Raw genomic sequence first — 20,522 nt, 5'->3', positions numbered from 1 at the left:
TAAAATAAATATCTCTAAGTAATACGAATAAATAAAAATAAAAACGAAAACAATAATAATAATAATAATTGAGTTCAATAGGAAAAAAATTTCCAATGCATAATAATAAATGATGATGATGATAATATAATTTATAAATAATTGAGTTCAATAATTTTGTTTATTAAGTATTATTTATTTAAGTACAAAATATCACTTTTTCTTTGGTATCAAGATAATAAATACATAAACAAATAGCATTAATGAATTGATGTCAGCCACAACTAATTGTCTCGAGGGCCAGTCATGGCCCGTGGGCCATATCTTTGACATGCCTGCTTTAAGTATTCAAGATATTTTTCTAATTTTCTCAATGTTTAAATTTTATTTAATATTTTATTAAGTGTGCTAATTAAAATATGGTAAAGTGATAAATAAATTTAAATTATATAATTTATAAAATCTATTTTGATTATTTATCATAAATTTGGTTTATAAAAATTATAAGAATGAAGAGAATTACTGAAACTTGAGATTTGAGCTTTTATAAAATAAGTTAAAAGTTTAAAAAAAATTGTTTTAAATAGATTAATTTGTAAATTTCTTATTTATCAGGTTTGAAGTTTCTTTAGGATTTGGTCAGAAAATTAGATATTTAATTCTGCTGTAAATACTGATAAAAATAAGAAATAAATTATTATATTCATTTATATTTACTTTTTATACTTTATAAAATAACAAATTAAAGTAATGTATTAATATACACATTTTCACAATATTTAATTAATTATCATAAAATAGTAAGTAAATAATCAATTCAAATACCTTTTTTCTTAAAACATTATTGTACTGTAAGTAGTCATGTATTCCAACATCTTTGCATTTGTATTCAATTTTTGATAAAGATTCTATCTCATTATTGGTACAGTCTTCCATTCTAGCCATATTTGCATAATAAATAATAGGATCAATCTAAATACACAAAGGTTTATTATTTAATTATCAAATTTACTATATGATTACCATATTTATTACAGTAATAATGGATATTATCAGTACATAAATTTATCATTTAATTCTAATAAAAATAAAATAAATGTTTTAATAAAAATAAAATATATTTTAAAAAGTTTTAAAATATTTCATAAATTCTGAATATATTTACAAAATTTTTAAACAAAAACATACATTATTCCAATGAAGAAATTCATGTGACAGTAATGTGTATTCCATAAAAGTTGAAATTCCTTCAGTTATCCATATATCACTCCACCAACTCAAAGATATTAAATTTCCAAACCACTGAAATAAAGTAAAAATTTATAAATACTATATGTCAGCATTAACAAATAAATTGAAATTTGAAACTTTGTATAAATATTATCAAACACTTTATTTATAATATATGTACTGGTACTGTACATCAGATAGTAAATTACAAATACATTATTCAAATTTTATACCTGCTGTGATATTTGAAAGGCCATAATTGAATATAATGTTTCATATTTTTCCAAATTTCTTTGATTTTTATTATTCAAAATAATTTCTTTTGGATAAAATATTAATCCATAATTTTGTTTGGATGGAAACTGTACTTTATCTAAATGTAATGGAACATGATCTGTAATTAAAAATATAAAATTATATCAAATTTATGAAATCAATAAAAGTTTAGATTGAAAACATTTAATATTCTAACCCAATTTAGATAATTCAAATACAATTTCTACTATATTTTCTAATGAGTTTAATACTTTATTTGATATAGCAAGAGCATCATCTGTCATTGATTGTTCATTTGGAAGACACCATACAGTCATCTATTGAAGCAAATATGTTGAAACAATGATAAGATATTAAATATAAATTTATCATTAATATATTTTGGTACATTACAAGATTTATCATTAATATTTTATAATCATAGTTTCATAAAACATAATTAAAATTATCATAAGGGCTGTCCATAAATGACATCCATACTGGAAAGAAGGGAGGGGGTTAGGACAAGTCGGACAAGGGTTGAGCTTCAGTGGACATCCATTTATTTCATTAAATTTTATACAGTTTATGCATTTTATTATATTTATTTCAAAATTTCTTGTATGTTTTGTTTCCACTTATATCATTCATAAAGTTATAAAGGTTTTAAGGGGGGTCAAGTTTTGTTGGACATGCAAAGAGGGTAGGAAGTTATGGAAACTTGGACAAAGTAGAGGAGGAGGGGAAGTAAAAATTTCAAGAAAAATGTGGACATAATTTATTGACAGTCCCATATGACTATTTGGAAACATTTACTTATGTATTTATTTTAATAAATTCTGAAACTTTTTATCAATTCATATTTAATATACAATATATACATATATAGTTAATAAAATGAATCAAATTTATTTTTATATAAATCTCTCAAATTTTGCTTTATATGAGATAGATAGATCACAATAACACTTTCTGAACTTTCCAGAGTATTTTAGATCTTTTGGCCCATCTTCAGAGAATTATCCTTTAAAATTAATGTTTTAAACTTTTTAATTTAGATTATTCTGATTTAAGAATTTTAATTTTCATGCTCAAATATTAGAATTTGATTGAAATTAATTGAAAACTAGATTTTTGAAATCAGGAGAATCTAAATTAAAAAAGTTTACAATGTTAAAACAATAAAATGCTATTTTTTAAAAGATAATATTCCTGAAAACGTGCCAAAGATTCGAAAGTACTAGAGAAAGTTCAGAAAGGTTTGTCAGTGCAATTTGTCTTCGATAAAGTAGAATGTTTGGAGATTTATATAAATTTGTGAAAAAGTGTTTACTGTTTCTACTACAGAGTTATAGTTTTGTATTCAAGTATAATTAAAAATTCAAATATGCTGTATATTTCATAAATTTGTGATTTAGTCAGACAAGGAGGCAAAAACATTATACTTTGTAATATTCTGAGGATGGCCACAGAGATAGCCAAAAATATTAAAATTAATAGTTTGTTGGTTAAGGTTGTACCGTTTTGTCTCATAATTCAAATTTTTTTCTTACTATAGCTTTTAAATATACTATAGTAAATCCATTTACTATAAGCAGATTTATAGTAAATAGAAATTTATATAATTATAAATCATAAAAAAGCAATTTTATGATTTATTTAATTAAAATTATCTCAGAAGTGATATTTTTAGAAATACTTTTAACCTTGTCATAAGTTCTTCCAGCATAATTACCAAGGAAAAAGGCCACAGAATAAGCTGACATATTTATAGATTTGTGAAAAATGTCAGCAACAAAGTTTCCTCTAAAAGAAAAAATATATATATTTATTATTTAGAAAATATATTATCAATTCTGATAAACAATGAATTTATTTTTCTACCTGGATTCTGGTTTTGCAATTGGCATATTAGATAAAGAAATAGTGTTTTTCTTTCTGATTAAAATAATATCAAAAGTGGTTTTTATATGAGGCTCATCAAAACATGGAAATGCATTTCTTCCAGAAACAAATTTGTATGGAGTAAAAGCAGTACTAAATTCAATAATTTAATATTAGGAAAGAATATAATAAATATTTGATTTTTAAACTAAAAAATAGAAAAAGTAATGATACTAAAAGTTCTGAAAAATATATTTATAATACTTTTATATATGCTTGGCATAATTTATATTAATATATAGGAGTAAACCTATATTTAGTTCAAGTTAAAAATTTTTAAATAATTTAATACAAGCCAATTAATTATAAAGTTTTTATTTAACATCAAAAACATTCATTAAATTAAGGAATAAAAAAAAGAAATGAAACTGAAATGTTTTTCGTGTCGCCATCTATCTTTGAAGTTTTACATTATACAAATATCAATTTGACGGAGCATAAATATGTACGCAGTAAAGAGGATTTGATAATCATTCCACTTCCACATGACCGCAACTTAAACCGATATATAAATCAAATTACTGCTTATTCCAGGACGCTTTTAAGAGAACATTTGGGCATTAAGAGAACCATTTTAAATCATACCCATCATAAGTTCGGCCAAGCCTGCAAAGGGAACACGGGTGGTTAGGGACGGGATCTAACATATTTGGGACAAACCACTCCTGGAAAAATTCCTGGGGTATTTCGGATGAATTCGATTCCCGATCCTCCCGAGTGGTTAACCGCTTGGGTCATCCGGCTGTCAAGGGTCCAACTATTAGCGTTCAGTAGTACTAAGGAAAAGATTCCGTCCAAAAAAGGATTTCATAGATAAGAGAATGTTTAACTGTTTTGGAAATGTTTGCGTCGATTATGTCGATATTAACGTCGATATAATGAACATATATGCCTTAACTAAGTAAGGAACTGATAATTTAAAACAAAGCAATTCGAAGAGGCCATAAAACACTGATTTGCCGTGCTGAAATATCCGGATTCTAATCTGCGTTGATTCTGTAATTTTTATGGCACGGTTAAGTCGGGCCCCAGGATTGCATTGAAGCTTTTTTTTCGTATCATCGTGGGTCTGCTTAGTTCGACAATGGAATTGGGCTGGTGCTAAGGTGGAGTTAAGCTACAAATGGGGCTCAATGCCACTTTGAGTCCCATTGTGAGTTTAGCCGGATGGGCATGGGCAAAAAGATCCTCTTATCGCCCATAGACGGTCAGAATTAAAACATCGATGCGATCTTAAAATGATTGGGTTTATATGAAAACATACGTAAGAGTTGGAGTATATCGGGAATTATTTATTTGAGAAAACATTGATATTACAAATAATAATGACGATAAAAATAAATGAATTAATAATAAGAAGTAAATTATAATTTAAAAAAAAATGGTCAGATGACATTTAAAAAAAACTCCAAAACGGGACTGTGTGCTCAAGGTCGTGTGTTATCTGGCGGGAAAAGTTGTGCTGAATTGTGCTAATTTCACGCCAATTGTTCCAATCAATTTACATGAAAATCATTTCCGTGACATGTTTGAACTAAGTTTAATAACACGTTTAATGAAGCCTAAGTTAAGTCTTTGATCTTTAGCGCTTCGTGACTCCAACTTATTTGTACACTTCAAAATTTGTATGAATAAAAAACAATATTATCCTTAACACCAAAATTTATTTAATTGTAATTAATATCCACTAAATGGCACTCACCTATTTTCACTATCCGATGAGAATGTATAAAAATCTGAATTAGTATTACTTAAAATTCCAAAATATTCAATAGTTAAATTATATTTAACGTCTTCATCTAAATCGTTTTTAAAATATAATGTTAATAAATCATTGCTGATATTTAAATTCAATAATTCGTTGACGTCTCTCGAATTACTTGCAGAAATCATCTTGACATCTCTTATTGTTAAGTTTGCAGCGTGTAATGTCACCTGATTTGTATTACGAAAGCAGTTTAAATGGATGTCTGCTTTCCCTCTAAAATTCAAATTATCCATATCTGGTTGAATCTCTAGAACGTAATGAATTGGCATCACAGTCGAAGGAAGTCTAAATACTTCGACGTCACAGTTATCACTAGGAAATTCTTGATATTGTTTATGAATACCTATTTTGATATGTCTCATGTGCAAGAAGAGGTAAACACTTAACCCAATTATGAAGAGGACTAACAAAATTAATGTTATAATTATTTTCATGTGTGGTAAAATTTTATCTTGGAGTATTAACTTCAATTTGCTTTTCTTCTCTTCTTCTTCTTCTTCTTCTTCTTCTTTAATTGCCAGTTCAGGAGTAAATTTTATGATTTCTGGTACCATTGAAAACCTGACACTTCTCGCTCTCTCTCTGTACTCTGGTGGAATCTCCATTTTTTCTCTTCTGAACTGTTTTTTAAAAAAATATCTCAAAATAATACCACAGGATATTATATATAAACTATAAATTAAACCACTTACTTTCTAATAAAACTGTATTAATAATTTTAAAAAAATGGAAAGCTTAAAAATATCAAAAAATTACATCTGAGATTAATAATAAAACATTTAATAATTGTTATTTAATTTATGTATTGTTATTTCAATTAATCTTTATAAATAAGTAATTTATTAAAAGTATTTATTAAAATTTAATAACTTAAATAGTTATATATATATATATATATATATATATATATATATATAATTGTTTAATAGTTTTACATTAAAATAATAATAATATGTTTATTTTTAATGTAAAAATCATTTTAAAATCTTAAAATTTTTATAATTAAAATAACAAAAATAATCTGCCTACTCGACTTATACAACATAAAATAAATTTTAGTTAAGGATGTAAACATACAATCTAATTTTAAACAGTGTAGATAAATATGTGTTTGCTTATGTTCAGGTTTAGTTGAAGATAAACATTTATCTATTCAAAATACCAGTATAACCCTTCTAAAAATTTAATATTGCACATTCAAATCTTGATAACTTTTCTGAGAATACTGATTGAGTTTGTGCGAAGGTCAATATAAATTATTTTACTCAATGTATCCTTATAAAGTACTGCAGCCTATTGTAGATAGTGTTCTAATGAATATTGTTATAAAGGTACTGTACACATAACTTATATAGGCTAGAGTCATATTATGGCAGATAGATATACAGAAATATTGTTATTGAACTTTAGATTATACATAAGCCTATGAATACTATAACAATGTATACAAATGGATGACAATATAATATAAATTCTATATTTTACTATTTATTGTTTAAACACGTACATTTTAAATTCTTTTTGTTATGACGTCATTATTGAGTAACTTACACAGAATGGAATTTAAAGAGTAAATATATTTTAGATGTAAAATTTGATGTAATGAAATCCGAATTGATTATAAAATAAAATGAAAATAGATTAAAATGATAGAAGAAATACGAAAAAAAAAAGAAATAATTCAACATTTCGAAAAATTTGTCACTTTAAATAAATAAATGCGTAGGATTTTTTTACGAGAAAGAAAAAAAAACTATTTTATCGATATAAGTATTTGATGTATGAACAAACGGATAATTTTTATTTGGAGGCATTCTGTTACTGTAATACGATCGTGCTTATGGAATGCGTCACACTGTAACTAAACATTTTTTTCTTCTCTCTTTGCATTGCAGTTTCCTTGTCAATCAGCATCGAGTCTGGTGCTTAATGCATCAAGCTACGAAATACTTGGGTTTTCTATCATCAATAACGTAAACTGAAGATTATCTGAGAAGCGTAAATTAAAAATTACTATACGGCAAAGTTCAGAATCATTTTTGGTAGCGTGTCAGCTTCAATCTAAACAATTTTAAATGCTATTTCGTTGGACACGTAAAAAATGCTTTCGCGTATAAAACTAGACATAATACAGACTGAAAACATTACATGGAAACGTGAGAATTATAAAGAAAGCCTTAAGAAAAAAAAAATCGTGAGAAATATGTTTGGCCTGAAAATACACAGTGTTTACACATTGCTATTTTTCCAACTTTTCCTTACAATTCTATAAATATCGCATCCAAAATAAATCTTCCCATGGATAGTGTGTGTGGTACACTTTATCATTTTTGCTACTTTTTTCAACGCCATCTTTGCTTCTCTGTACAAATTTTTATCAATTGTAAAATATCTCTTCTATTTATAATTTTATCTTTCAAGTGGCTCCGCTTAAGCAGTTTTGACACCGAAGAGAGATATCGGATCCTCTCTGGTATCAAAATTTCTTGCAGAGACGAACCTTGACACTAAAATATTTGAATATGATCGGTGGGTCAACACCTGGTGGTCCTTTACGTGACAGATTTGGACAACTGGACATTGAAAAAGGGAGATGATGTGATTTGATATGGTCTGTGCTAAGGAGTGTAAATCTTTTCTCGTGGCTAGTGATACAACGTGGGTGGTCCGCAACTTAAGGGTGGTCCTTGGACTCGCTACCGTCAGCCCCTCCCCGTCGTTCCCCCTTTCTTGTACAGGACAATAGTCTCCTCTATATCTTCTCTATATTCTCGACCATATCAACAGTCTGTAGCATTGAATCGTATTGATTTATAATCTACAGCACATATATACTTGTATTATTCTATGAGTATTGTGTAGCTGATACGTAATTCACTTACTAAAAACAGGAAAGTGAATCATTTGTAAAACGTCAACCTTTAGTGAAAAGTATAAAAGCGCTCATTACTACAAGAAATCATATTTAATCTCAACAATGCGCTTTCACTTTATGGTTTATTTTTATAAATGATCAAAAGAAAATAGCATTGAAGGGATCACATTTCTTTTATAATTATGACACGGTAAAGTTTATTTTAGTGCACGTTCCCCAAGCATACTATCTCACAATCTTCAAATTACAATTCCAAAAAGCATTGCAGCTCATATAATAAGACTACATTTACCAAACCAAATGTTTTCGTGGTAAGAAAACAGATGTACAATTATTGAAAGGGGTAGAAACAGGTGTTTTTGGCAAATACAACGGTTCAGATTACCCTCCTAACAGATAACACATCTTCCCCGGGCTTCTACTCTTACTCGAAGATTGTCACAAGATTGTGTCCGAAATTACCGGAGCGAAATTCCTGTCGGCATCTTTCATATAAATCCACTTCATCCGATAAAAGTATAAATTACTCCATCTTAGATTTTGAGAAATTGGTATTAAACAGGTTTTTTCTTTTTTTTGTTATTATTTTTTCATGATATAGCTGTCTCTAGATTAAAAATTGAGTAGGCCTAATTAGTAATAGAAGGGGTTTCCTCTCTTTATGTTTTTCTCCCTCCTTTTTTTCTTTTTGGTCAATAACTTCCTGTCGCGAGTCACGTGACGACAGGCAATGAAGCGAGGAAGTTCTTTAGTGACAATTCTACGAGTTAGCTGCATGTGTGGTCCTGTCTTGCAATATAGACACGTCACCTGCCTTTTCCATAACAATGACGTCACAATGGTTATATTATCTACGTCACTGATCACTGGTTTTCGAGACACGTGTTTTCCATTGACTTCTGTTTATATACCCGGACTACATTAGTCTGTATATACATATCGACTTTGTAATGATAAGAAAAAATTACAAAATAAAGAAAATAATTATTAAGCTTAATAAACGATAAGTAAAGATAAAATTTCATGTAATGGAGTAATGCTAACATTTTATTTAATAGTAAATTATTAATTGTTTTGTTTTTATTACAAGTTGTTTTATAGTTATGATAGGTTTAATAATTTGATTTAAATATGACCAGGGCCGATTCAGACGTCAGTTTATCGGGCCTCAACGTCTTGAGGCCCTACAAATTTCAGGCCTTTCAAATTTCTATTTAAAAAAAAATTCTTTTCTGCCAATATTTTGGGCCACTAACAACTTTTTCCCAATGCCCCGAACAAACCTCCTGAATATGACTATTTTATTTTAATTGATTTATTGTAATTTCTGCCTAATTAAATAACATCATTAAGACTTAAATACGATGAAACATGCCTTTAGAAATACAAAATCACAGTAGATTTATCAGAATAGCATGATTAATTTTTGAATGCATTAAAGTTTCCTTTTATAATAAAAGCACAGAGATAAATTATCAGACAACAAAGTTTATAAGAAAAAAAAAATCACATTAAAAACATCCTCATATAATATAAAATTCAAAGGTAAATAGCATTCAATGCTAATTTTCTAAACTAATGCTAAAATAGGTGAAATATTTTCATAATCTTAAGTTAAGGGAAATGTTATAACAATTAAAATAATTCAATTGGTTATTTACTCATAAAGTGTAGTTCAAAGTTCATTCGTACATATTTGTGTGAAGTTTTCAATGCCGTAAAATAAGACTCTAAAAAGGAATGTATTATAAGAAATGCTGTAAATCAGACTTGTAACAGCAAGATATGCAAACAGAAGTTAGTCTATCTCATTAGAATTGCATTAACTGCTATAAATCTACTTTAAGTTTCTTTATCATTGCCGAAACTAATTCCAGAGAATTTTATAATTATTCATAATATAAATACATTATGTTTAGACAGAATACATTGGATATAGGAGATTAAAAATAAAATTAATGAGATAAATTTTTTAAAAAATGAAGTCATTTTCGTTAAGAATTATTACTACATTATGAGATTAATTATAATATAAATATAGATTATAACAATTTGAAACGGAAAATTTTTTTATTTTGTCTGGTAAGCAATTAATTTTAATGGTAATTAAATATGAAAATTATATTTAAAAATAAGTTTAGAATAAGTCATTAAATCATACTTTCCTACACAGTTTATAAGTTTTGTATAATATATATGCAAACCTATTTTTATATAAGTAAACAGAGATAACTTTCATAATGTAGGTTTATTTACATCGCAAGTGTTTTAACTAGAATTAAACTGTGTAGGCGTATCAAAATGCAAAGGAAGTCTACATCTTCCATCATCTTATAGTTCTAAAAAATATAATAAAATGTGTATAAAACGGAATCACATAATACCGTTTTAGACAGATATTTTACTGTATTACAAAATGATATTCATGTTAATAAATTTTAAAAAATTGTCCTTGCTTGAGCTAAAATTCTTTCATTTTTAATCTAAGATTATCTTAAAATATTACCAATTTAAACTAATTAGAAAATTTTAAATATGAAATCTTTTCCAGTTCATGAACAGTGGGGCGTTATATCATGGGGTACAGGCGAATTTGAATTAAGAGGTTCTGTGTATAGTGTTGATTTCAGACAATTTTCTTTGGAGGAATATTTTTAGGGCAATATTTTCTTATGAAAGATTGGTTTGGGACCCCCCGATAGTGGGGTCCCAGGCACTTGCCCTTTTCGTCCATAGTATAACGCGTAAACTTTATGTTTACGTGCCCATTGGTCTATGGATATATCTATTCAGTCTGTATAATTATTATACAGACGATTACACAGACTGCTGTATTATAGTATAATGTATACATCATACACTCTATAAATTTATTGGCGTTTATAAAAGTATATATGCCAATAAATATACATAGCACAGACTACAACAGTTTGAAAGACAGAATTTTTCTATTTCTTTTGTACATTATATCTCATACATACTTACCTGAATATTATTATATATTCAGTGTATAATGTATCTATATATTCTCAAAAAATTCAAAATTTAATACATAAATTTATAACTGTAAACAGTATAAGTTACATGCGAGAATTTAATGAGATATCCCCAGAAAACTATTTTCGTGTTCCTTTATCATTTTTAGGGGGAAAATAGCGACCTTCTGAAGTAAGTAAGTTTCTCCGAAATGAAGGAAACCATGAAATTAAAAATAATAATAAAATATATATATATATATATATATAATAAAGTCATTGCTTACTGTAGTCTGGCCCCTATTGTGTTTTTAAAATTCATATAGCCTAACTGTTTAAATATTTAAATTAACGGTAATATACGTACGACGATAATATAAAAAATAAATATTCTAATATCTATCACGATAAAGCTAATAAAAAAAGCTTAATTAAAGAACTTTAAATCTTTATAACTATACACTACACTATACCTTATACACAAATACCTAAATATTATAGATTTTATTCTCAGTTTTAAATGAAATTACAAACTATAATTATGAAAGTGATAATTTAAAAAAAAGAGTAACGAATTTTTAAATAAAACGATAAATTCAGTTTTATTTCGCATAAATTTTCATTCCAAAGCTAGATTAAAGCTTATGTAATAAACTAAATTCGTATTTATTTATTTTTTTCTCCAATTTAAATAGGTCCATAGTTAATTTTAATGAATTAGAATATAATTATAATTCAGATGAGATTATTATTTTTTAAGTCAGGTTCTTTTTTAATTTGTTTATTCCATTTTGAATTTAAATCATTAGTAAAAAGTAATAACAATTAAAAAGAAATCATTTCTAAATATAAACAGACGTAGACCGAATCATCATTATCATCTTCAAACATTATTAATTGAACAAAAATAAAACCATAAAAATCTACAAACTATGATTTATAATGATTTATCTACGAAATTGTCTTCACAAATGATTGTGCAGGTGCAGGTGCAGGTAAAGGATATACATATATATATTTGCAAGTCTACAGAAAGAAAAAGAAGAAATAATTTAGCGCTTGGCCACATTTCGACCTCTGATATTGTCTGATAGTTATTAATCTTCTCGAAATAAAACTATAACGTTCAATCATGCGAGAAACCTGTCTAGGATCCGTCTACAGCTTAAGAGCGGCAAGAAAATATCAAAAATGATATCACGAAACAATTGAACAAAATAAGAAAAAAAAAAGAGAGAGGTGTAGTCTACGAATCGAATTTATTATAATTATTAAAGATATTAATGTCATTAGGAAAACTCAACAAAATAATGATTTACATTGGCAGGATAAACACGATCGAAATCAACAACACCTAGAAAAATATCAACAGGATAAACCATCGAAAAGTTTGCAGGGTTCCCCTCGAACGGTAAATCAATTAAGAAACGCGTTGAATCATGGGAAGTCGGCAGTCAGACAATAATTACAGACCTGACATAAGACACAGGGAATCACCTCTTGCCCGTAACAGATTACTGGTAGGGCCACCCACGTCGAACGACACCAACCCCCATCGCTCCTATCCCCCAATGTGCAGAATCACACTGCCACGTGCTACGCCCGTTACCAAGGCAACAACAAGTCAGTACTGAATTGAAGTTGGTATGGACTCGATAAAGCATTGTCAGGTATTTTTATTAATATTATTACCGATATTAATTATTATATGATAACACCTGCTAATTATTATTATTATTTTAAATATTTTTATAATATTAATCAATTACTGAAATTGATCACTTTGCCACGTGTTAAATAAACACGCGCTTTATGTTTTTTTTTTTTTTTTAAATTGGATCACTATTGTTGTTGGTTCCTTTTTTTCGTGTTTTAAATCGGGTGTGGGAATATCGTCAATGTGCTACCCATTATCTAAACAAGCGAAGAGAAAACAGTAATCAATGTGGCAGAACGACATGTGTATGAGAAACCACCAATTAGGCAGAAAATATTTTGTTACATTAGAAGAGTTTTTGACATACCGGTGTCCTCTAATTGCCTGGTGTCAAAATACGCTGGGAATGACATCAAAACTGTTCGAAACTCAAAATAATCCCCTCTCTGATTAATCATATCCAGCAATATTTTAAGTCTGTTTTTCTTTCGAATATATTTTCATCAGAAACTAGTTTCATTTTACGATTTCGTGGCTCTAAACTGTTCGGTTAATCAAGCATAACTGATAGAATGACATTATGGTTCATTGCTAAAATGTTTTTGGAAATATAATAAGACGTAAATATTTATCGAATAGATTTAGTAAAAAGAAAATATATAAGCCCATTTGCTAAAATAACTCGAAGATTTTCTTAAAAATTATCGAAATTTTTCAGTTTTCATAGATTATTTTGAATATAAATTCATAAAAAAAGTAAAGTGGCAATAAATAATTCTTTAATTAATAATCTGCATTCAATATTATCGAAATAAGCACAATTTATTACTAAATTTACGGAAGTTTTCAGTTGTTTACGCTTCAAATTTCGTTCATATTTAATTGTATTTACATATGCTGTGTATAATTTTTAGTTTAAAGCGTAACAGTAACGCATAATTATACCTACACGCAGGAACCTTATCGTTGCTATTTATTGTTTCTTGAATACTCTAAATTATATAGTATGAAAGATTTAAATCTGGCATGACACATAATTCAAAGTAGTATTTAAGAATATTCTTCTATGAAAAAAATAAAATAGATTTTTATAACAGGTTATTCTATATAACTCAATTCAAAGTTATTAAAATTTTTGAATTATGTTACATAGAATTATCTATATTAATGGAATAATTAATTAAATTTTTAAAATGAATGGACAGCATTTAGTAATTAGATATACACATAAAAGGCAAAATTACCAAAACTACTTTCGAAAAGAACAAAAGGCAACTACATAAGTGTGACGTAACGCCTATCGTGTGATTTAGATCAAAGAAAGCCGCAATTTCAGAAGGAAGATAATTACTCCAATTGAAAATTAAGATTTGATGTGCAGCATACCGTCTAATAATGTTAATTAATTGAGGTGGTACCTCATTTCCTGCGGCTCTTTCACGTCTCTATCCATCTGCTATATATATATTTTGTAAAAAGAAATTTCTATTCTAAAAATAACACCTGTTGACCCATTCAAAAAATTATTGAATTTTATGACTTAATTTCTATACGGAACGTCTCTTTAGAAGTGTAGAAATATCAAAAACATTTGCGTGATATTGTGGGAAGTTGGTGACCATTTTGCTGTCAGCACATGTTCATCCTTTGATTGAACACATTTGGGTTAAATCGTCGGCTTATTAAAGTATCTGGGTGTGTTGTGTTTTTTAGAGAAAAGTTAACAATAGAATTTTTTTCTGTTTATACCATAATTACAAATCTACAGGATATTTGAGGTACTACTCTCTTACCTTACCTCGATGCTTGAAGAGGCCTCAGGAAGCAATTTTAAATTAAAGTTAAGCCTATAATTCGTCAGAAATTTCTCTTTCGTTTCGTTCGCTCATGACTTTATTTAGACATTCAATACAAAGTATAAAAATTCATCCGAGATATTTATTTAACTGTAATTTATTTTTATATTAATTGCATTAGAATTTCAATAGAATTAACTTTGTGGAAATTAATTTTGATTATTTAAAAAGTCAAATCTGCTTGTGGATAGTTATTATAATTTCTTTTTTTTAAATAGATTATTAGTTAAAACTTTATGATACTCTATATACAATGAACTCTGTACTTAACAGAATTAGTTTTATTAGTGTATTTAATTTAATTTTTTACTTATAATTAATACATTTTATTGTAATTTTTTAATAAAAGTTAAAAAATAATTTCATTATATTAATCTTATAATTATACGTATACAAATGTACAATGTAATTATTTGTTTGCACTTTATTTTTCTATCTGTAATTTTCTTATAATGAAAAACTGTTGGATTTTATTACAGATTTATTAATTTATAAATTCGTTGAAAAGAGAAAAATACCCCAAAATTATTTTATTAATAAATAATCCCAAAATGCATTTCGTAAAATTTCATTATTATAAAGACATATATAGAGCCATTTATCTTAAAATTTTATTTAAAGAATGCATGCTGTATCTATTTTAATGGTACTTAAATACAATAAGATATATGGTTAATTCAAAGAAGACGAAAATCGATGGATGATGATGATGATAATTAACTAATAAGAGCTTTCAGGCATCTTCATGATATCCGGTAGATTAAAATGATTTATAAATAAATTGTCCTCTGGGTGCATTAATAGCATTTTCATCACAAAAATTAGATGACGTCATTTTTCCGTGACAATACTCCTGTCACCCGAGGGTGATGGAAAGGACAGGAGACAATTCACCTGTGACATTAGATAAGACTCAGACACCCTAGGATTCCATAGATGGATTAATTTCTTTTCATTGAAAATGCACAATGAGCTGGCGTATATTAAGTCGGAAATATCCGAATTATACAATGTTGTTTTTAGTAGACGTTATTTTTCATTACCTTCTATAAATCACTAAAAAGTGCAAAGATATGCGTTCCAACTATCCCCTACACAAAAGTCTAATTATAGAGGCCCGCCTGTGCTACTAACGAATTATAGGATGGTATTCTATCCGCCGTTTCCTTTACCCTCCTATACGTATATAGTGGTAGATGTAGTGGTGAAGATACATGGCATACAACACATTCATTCTTGTCTGGTCACCTGTAATTCCTACCTTTGCCGGCTTGGTTTACAGCTCCACGCCCGAGTACAAATTGGTTTAGATTTTGATGGCTTTCTCAATTTATTTCTTTCTCTTATTTAAGTTGTTTCAAACTTCCTGCCTGGTACTTTTTTATTGTTGACTGTTAGCGAATCAACTTGTTTGCAAATGCAATATATAACTAAAAATCATTATGAAAATCGGGCCACTTCTCCCTGATATCCTGAAAAGGTCCCAGAAGAAAATAGTACATTTATCACTCTTCTTCATTTGTAACAGAGGAAGAACATTATTTAAAGCAATTCTTTCGCTTAAAACTTGCTTGTGATAAATCTGAAATATTTCACCCCTCTTTTCCTCGATTATATCCCACTTTTGAATAGTATTCAATGCATACTCTAATAATCATTCTACGAATCTTAAGATGTAAGAAAAAAATAAATAAATGGAAGTTTGATCTTAGATCATTTATGCATGATAACTGTAAAGAATTTTTTAATCAGTGGAATTTATAGGAGGAAAGTTTACCATTTGTCTAAGGCAGGATCTTGATGGATGATAGTATGAGTCTCGATAGAATCTGAATGCTACTATAATTTTTCACTCCGTGTTTCCTGTTATTTTGGAATTTTGTAAAGATAAGTATATTTTAAATTTGATTTGGATAACAATACAATTCATTTGAAATTTTGAAATTTTCTTTCCAATATTAAATACACTCAACTTTTACTCGTTTAAATCTCGTTACCAATACACAACACTAGGCTGTTATATTTAAAATAATAAAGAAAGAATAAAATAATTAAGATATTTAAACTTTATTACTGAAATTTTATAATTGATTTTTAGATTTATAGTTGTAAAGATAACGAAATTATAAAGAAATTATGCTATAGTGTTTGGAAAGCTAAACTTAGTCTATGAACCTTAATACTGTAAGTTGAAAATGTATATTATATAGTTACTTGTTCATTAGCGTGCATTCGAGAATGCTTTGAATAGTGACAAATCATTGGAAATAATTCTGAATTAGGTTTTAATATTCTCAGTTTCTTCTATTTCCAATTATTAAATATAATCGAATTATTTATGTATGTACAGTATAGATGCACAACTCACACATCATGTGAATCCATTCTCAGCAATAAATACATGAATTTAAAAAAATGTACAGAAATTTCTGTACATTTTTTAAAATTGTACATTAATTTATATGATAAATATCGAGAAATTTTTCAATTTAAAGTATTAAAGTATGATCCAAACTTTACCTTAAAATCCGATCTAAATATAGAAAAATGCACCTTTTTTTTAAATGGCTGACATTTGAAAAACTTTTAAAAACATTAAAATAATATCTTTTTATTTAAATTTAACTATTAAATTAATGTTTTATATGAGTTTACACGACATTAATATAATAAATTATTAAACTATTGATTTTTTAATTTGAAATTTTGTACAGGAGAAAAAATTTGAATTCTCTTCATCTAAATTTTTCCCATCGTAGAAAAATTATCTACTCTAATCAAATTTATATTTTTAGCGTTGTAATGATCCAATTAATCTGTTTTCTCATTATTAAGCATTTCAATTCAACTCACATGGTAGATAGAAATTTGGTGTCTTAAAATACGCCCCACAGGCTATGGAAGGAAGCTATTATCGAGAAATTAATTCGTAAATGAATATTTGTACCAGTAGATATTAAAAATTGATTCGTCCAAATGTTCGAAGTTAACGTATTTAAACTATGTAAAAGCATTAATTTTTATGTTATCGGTTTGTTATAAGTTCTTATCTACATTTCCAAACTCCTTTGCATAATTTTTTATATTATAAAATAAAAAAAACTTATAAATATTTTTGGAATTTAGCTATTAAAAAACCAAGATAAAAATCTTACATTACTTTACAAATTTATTATTTTAAATTGCTATTTTTTAATGTTTCTTCTTTTTTTAATCTCTGATCAGAATTTATCTCGTAAAAGAATGAAAGAATTTATCTTCTTCTCATTATATACTCTTTTTATAAATACATCAGATGTTTTAGTATTTTTTTAATATAATAACCTATCGATTTTTTTCTGTAGAGATTAATAGATTTCGTTCTGAATAAACGTTTAATAATATATATATACAAATTTTTTCTAAATAAAGTTCGAAAACTCAAGAATTTAAATAAATTAACAGGTTTGCTTATGTGAAGAATTAAATTAATTATAAGAAAAAAGGTGGATGATTGAAAAAATATTACTTCGTTAAACTTGTTTACAAATTTTCTAGAGATTAATGAATAATTTGAAATAATTAATTTCAGGCTATTATTAGAGGATATTTATAATAATATAAGCTATTTTAATGATGATAATTGCAAAACGTGGATAAAATTTTATTTTTTTAATAGTTATGATCCTAAAAATTTCTACGAACGAAAACAATTATAAAAAATTAATGACTATTAGGAAAAATGAAAAGAGTTAATAATGGAATAAATATAAATTAATAATAAAATTTCGTGTCCTGTAAAAAGAGGACTTGGTGTTATACTAGTTATAAATTAACTTTACTACTTAATTAAAAGTAAAATTGATTTTTCTTACGCTTGACTACGTTTAAACATATGTTACAATTGATTCTTTCTCTCTTTTCTTAAGATTAACTGCCAATATAAAAAGTTACTTAAAATACTTTTCAAACAAAGTCTCCTATAGTGACCCTCCGGGTCCTTTTCCTGGGTTTGGTCAAACCCTTTGAAACGTTTGTCGTCAAACCAAGCTATCTCATTTTATTGCCTTCAAGTTAGAGAAAGATATGTTAGTCGATACGCTACAAAACCCATTACAAAAATAACAATAAAGCCACATTTATGTTACATTGAAGCAAGAAAACAGTCAATTTTAATAATAATAATAATAATAATACATTAAACGTTATTTGTTAAATGTCTTTATTTTTAACAGGAGAAATGAATTCGGTCCATAAATTTGTATGTTAATTTACATAAAGCTTAAAATATATTAATTTATTTAAAGCTTAGAATTAGAAACCTTTACAATCTTTATACAAGAGAAAGGGAAATTCAACATAAAAAAAGGAATTAATCTTTACATTATAAATGGTAATATTCTTCTTTTTATATTGATTATCTTGTCTTAAATATAATAAAACCAGCTTTAAATTGAGGAAAAAAATATAACCTTTATTAAAGAGTGAGGATTTTCTTTAATTTATTAAAAAGTCATTTGTTTGTCCAAGGAAGTTGGTAATATTTCAAGGACGAATACTGCTTAATCTGCTCTCTTTACCGAAACGTTTTCATTCTCTTGACAAGCTTGCATTATGTACTAGGTGGTCTAAGTAATCATCTATGTCACTACTCGCATATTTATGAGGTCTTACTGCGTCCCCATAAAATATCCCTGTTGTCAGCCTTAATGATGGCACCTACTGCGTTCTGTGCGTAACAATGTTGTTACGACGAGTTCTGCTGCGTCACATCATCAATAACAAAATAAGAAACATTTTTATTCTTTTCTTTCCAATCATCTGATCTGAAATATCATAGAAAGATAAGGAGAACAACAGTTAAATATTATATCCTTCACAAATACTCTTCCATCTTTTCTGAATATTCTCCGTTGATGAATATGAAATAATTAAATAATTTAAAATTATTTAAAGTAAAATCTTCCACGGAAATGAAAGGTCTCATTATACAGTTTGGACGATCTTGACACGACGGGTATTCTATCATTTGCACATTCCAATTATATGGTATTATATAGGTTACAACAGGAGGTTTATTAAGGTTGATGTCTCTATTAACTAGTAGAGATCGTGACCAAAAGTTAAGTTATTCGTGAATAACGTACCTCCTTTCGCATGCAATCTTTCAACAGTAATTTCAAGTAAATTACTGGATAAATATTAAATAATCAGCTTACGAATGGTTTCGATTCAAGCTATACTGCTGGTCTGTATATTATATATAATGTTAAATTAAATGGTATATAGGATTTTTTTATAATCAACAATTTCTTTTATATCTTAAGTCATTAGTTAAATAAATGCATAAGCAACTAACTTATTAGTTCTTACTGAAATGAAATGAAAATTTAATTATTTAAAATAATTCTAATTCTCTGTTTATATTAACTGTCACCAGATGGCAACACATATTATCAAACATAAGCAAATTGCGTACAATTAGTTACTGTAATGATTGCGTAGAGTTACAACACTTGACAATTGTAAATAATGACATAAGATCGTTAGTTTTGTTATTGGATTAAGACATATTCCTTTATTAAGTTTTCTAATTAGGATCACTCCTAATGATCATACAAAGGCGCTAAAAAATTTAACCCATGGAATTTCCGCTTGTTAAAGGGAGAGTGGTTGATAGTTATTTAAGTGTACATCCAACCGATTCTGTGTTAATGAGAACAAACTCGCTTTGCTACTCAACCGGCAGGTGAGCTACACTATCCCTACACCTGTCATGATGTCATTTCCCCCTGAAGCCTTATTGTGTCAGTCGGAAATCAATTCGATCCGTCCGTGGAAAACCGTACAAGTGATCAAAACTTTGCGTTACTTGCTAAAAAATAATTGGTGAGAAATTAAAGCACCGATAGAGACGTAATTTTCTATCATTCCTCAGTTTGATTTACAGAGGAGGGTACATAAAATATAAACAAAGTATTTTAGTTAAGCGGTAGAAATATTT

At 27.4% G+C, this 20,522-nt stretch overlaps 2 protein-coding genes across 5 annotated transcripts in view; both read right to left on the bottom strand.

The window, feature by feature from the left end:
- LOC136985528 (leptin receptor overlapping transcript-like 1) overlaps positions 1-20,522 on the bottom strand; it is a 324,027-nt gene that overhangs the window by 45,081 nt on the left and 258,424 nt on the right. The window lies entirely within an intron of this gene.
- LOC136985522 (leucyl-cystinyl aminopeptidase-like) overlaps positions 1-20,522 on the bottom strand; it is a 35,372-nt gene that overhangs the window by 13,392 nt on the left and 1,458 nt on the right. For 2 of the 4 annotated variants that reach the window (XM_067282813.1, XM_067282815.1), the window contains exons 2-8: positions 5,111-5,796; positions 3,349-3,501; positions 3,171-3,270; positions 1,682-1,802; positions 1,443-1,603; positions 1,168-1,281; positions 805-951 (exon numbers count right to left, since the gene is read on the bottom strand). In XM_067282813.1, coding sequence (XP_067138914.1) covers positions 805-951; positions 1,168-1,281; positions 1,443-1,603; positions 1,682-1,802; positions 3,171-3,270; positions 3,349-3,501; positions 5,111-5,781 — 1,467 coding nt within the window. In that variant the 5' untranslated portion in view covers positions 5,782-5,796. Of the gene's footprint in view, positions 1-804; positions 952-1,167; positions 1,282-1,442; positions 1,604-1,681; positions 1,803-3,170; positions 3,271-3,348; positions 3,502-5,110; positions 5,797-12,499; positions 12,679-20,522 lie in introns of those variants that run through there. The other 2 variants (XM_067282816.1, XM_067282814.1) reach the window with 2 other exon arrangements.

Source organism: Centruroides vittatus, unplaced genomic scaffold (genome assembly GCF_030686945.1).
Source record: "Centruroides vittatus isolate TY-2023 unplaced genomic scaffold, ASM3068694v2 contig_971, whole genome shotgun sequence".
NCBI classification, from domain to species: Eukaryota; Metazoa; Arthropoda; class Arachnida; order Scorpiones; family Buthidae; genus Centruroides; species Centruroides vittatus.
The sequence above is the reverse complement of the archived record's forward strand: the minus strand, read 5'-3'. Positions and strand labels throughout refer to the sequence as shown.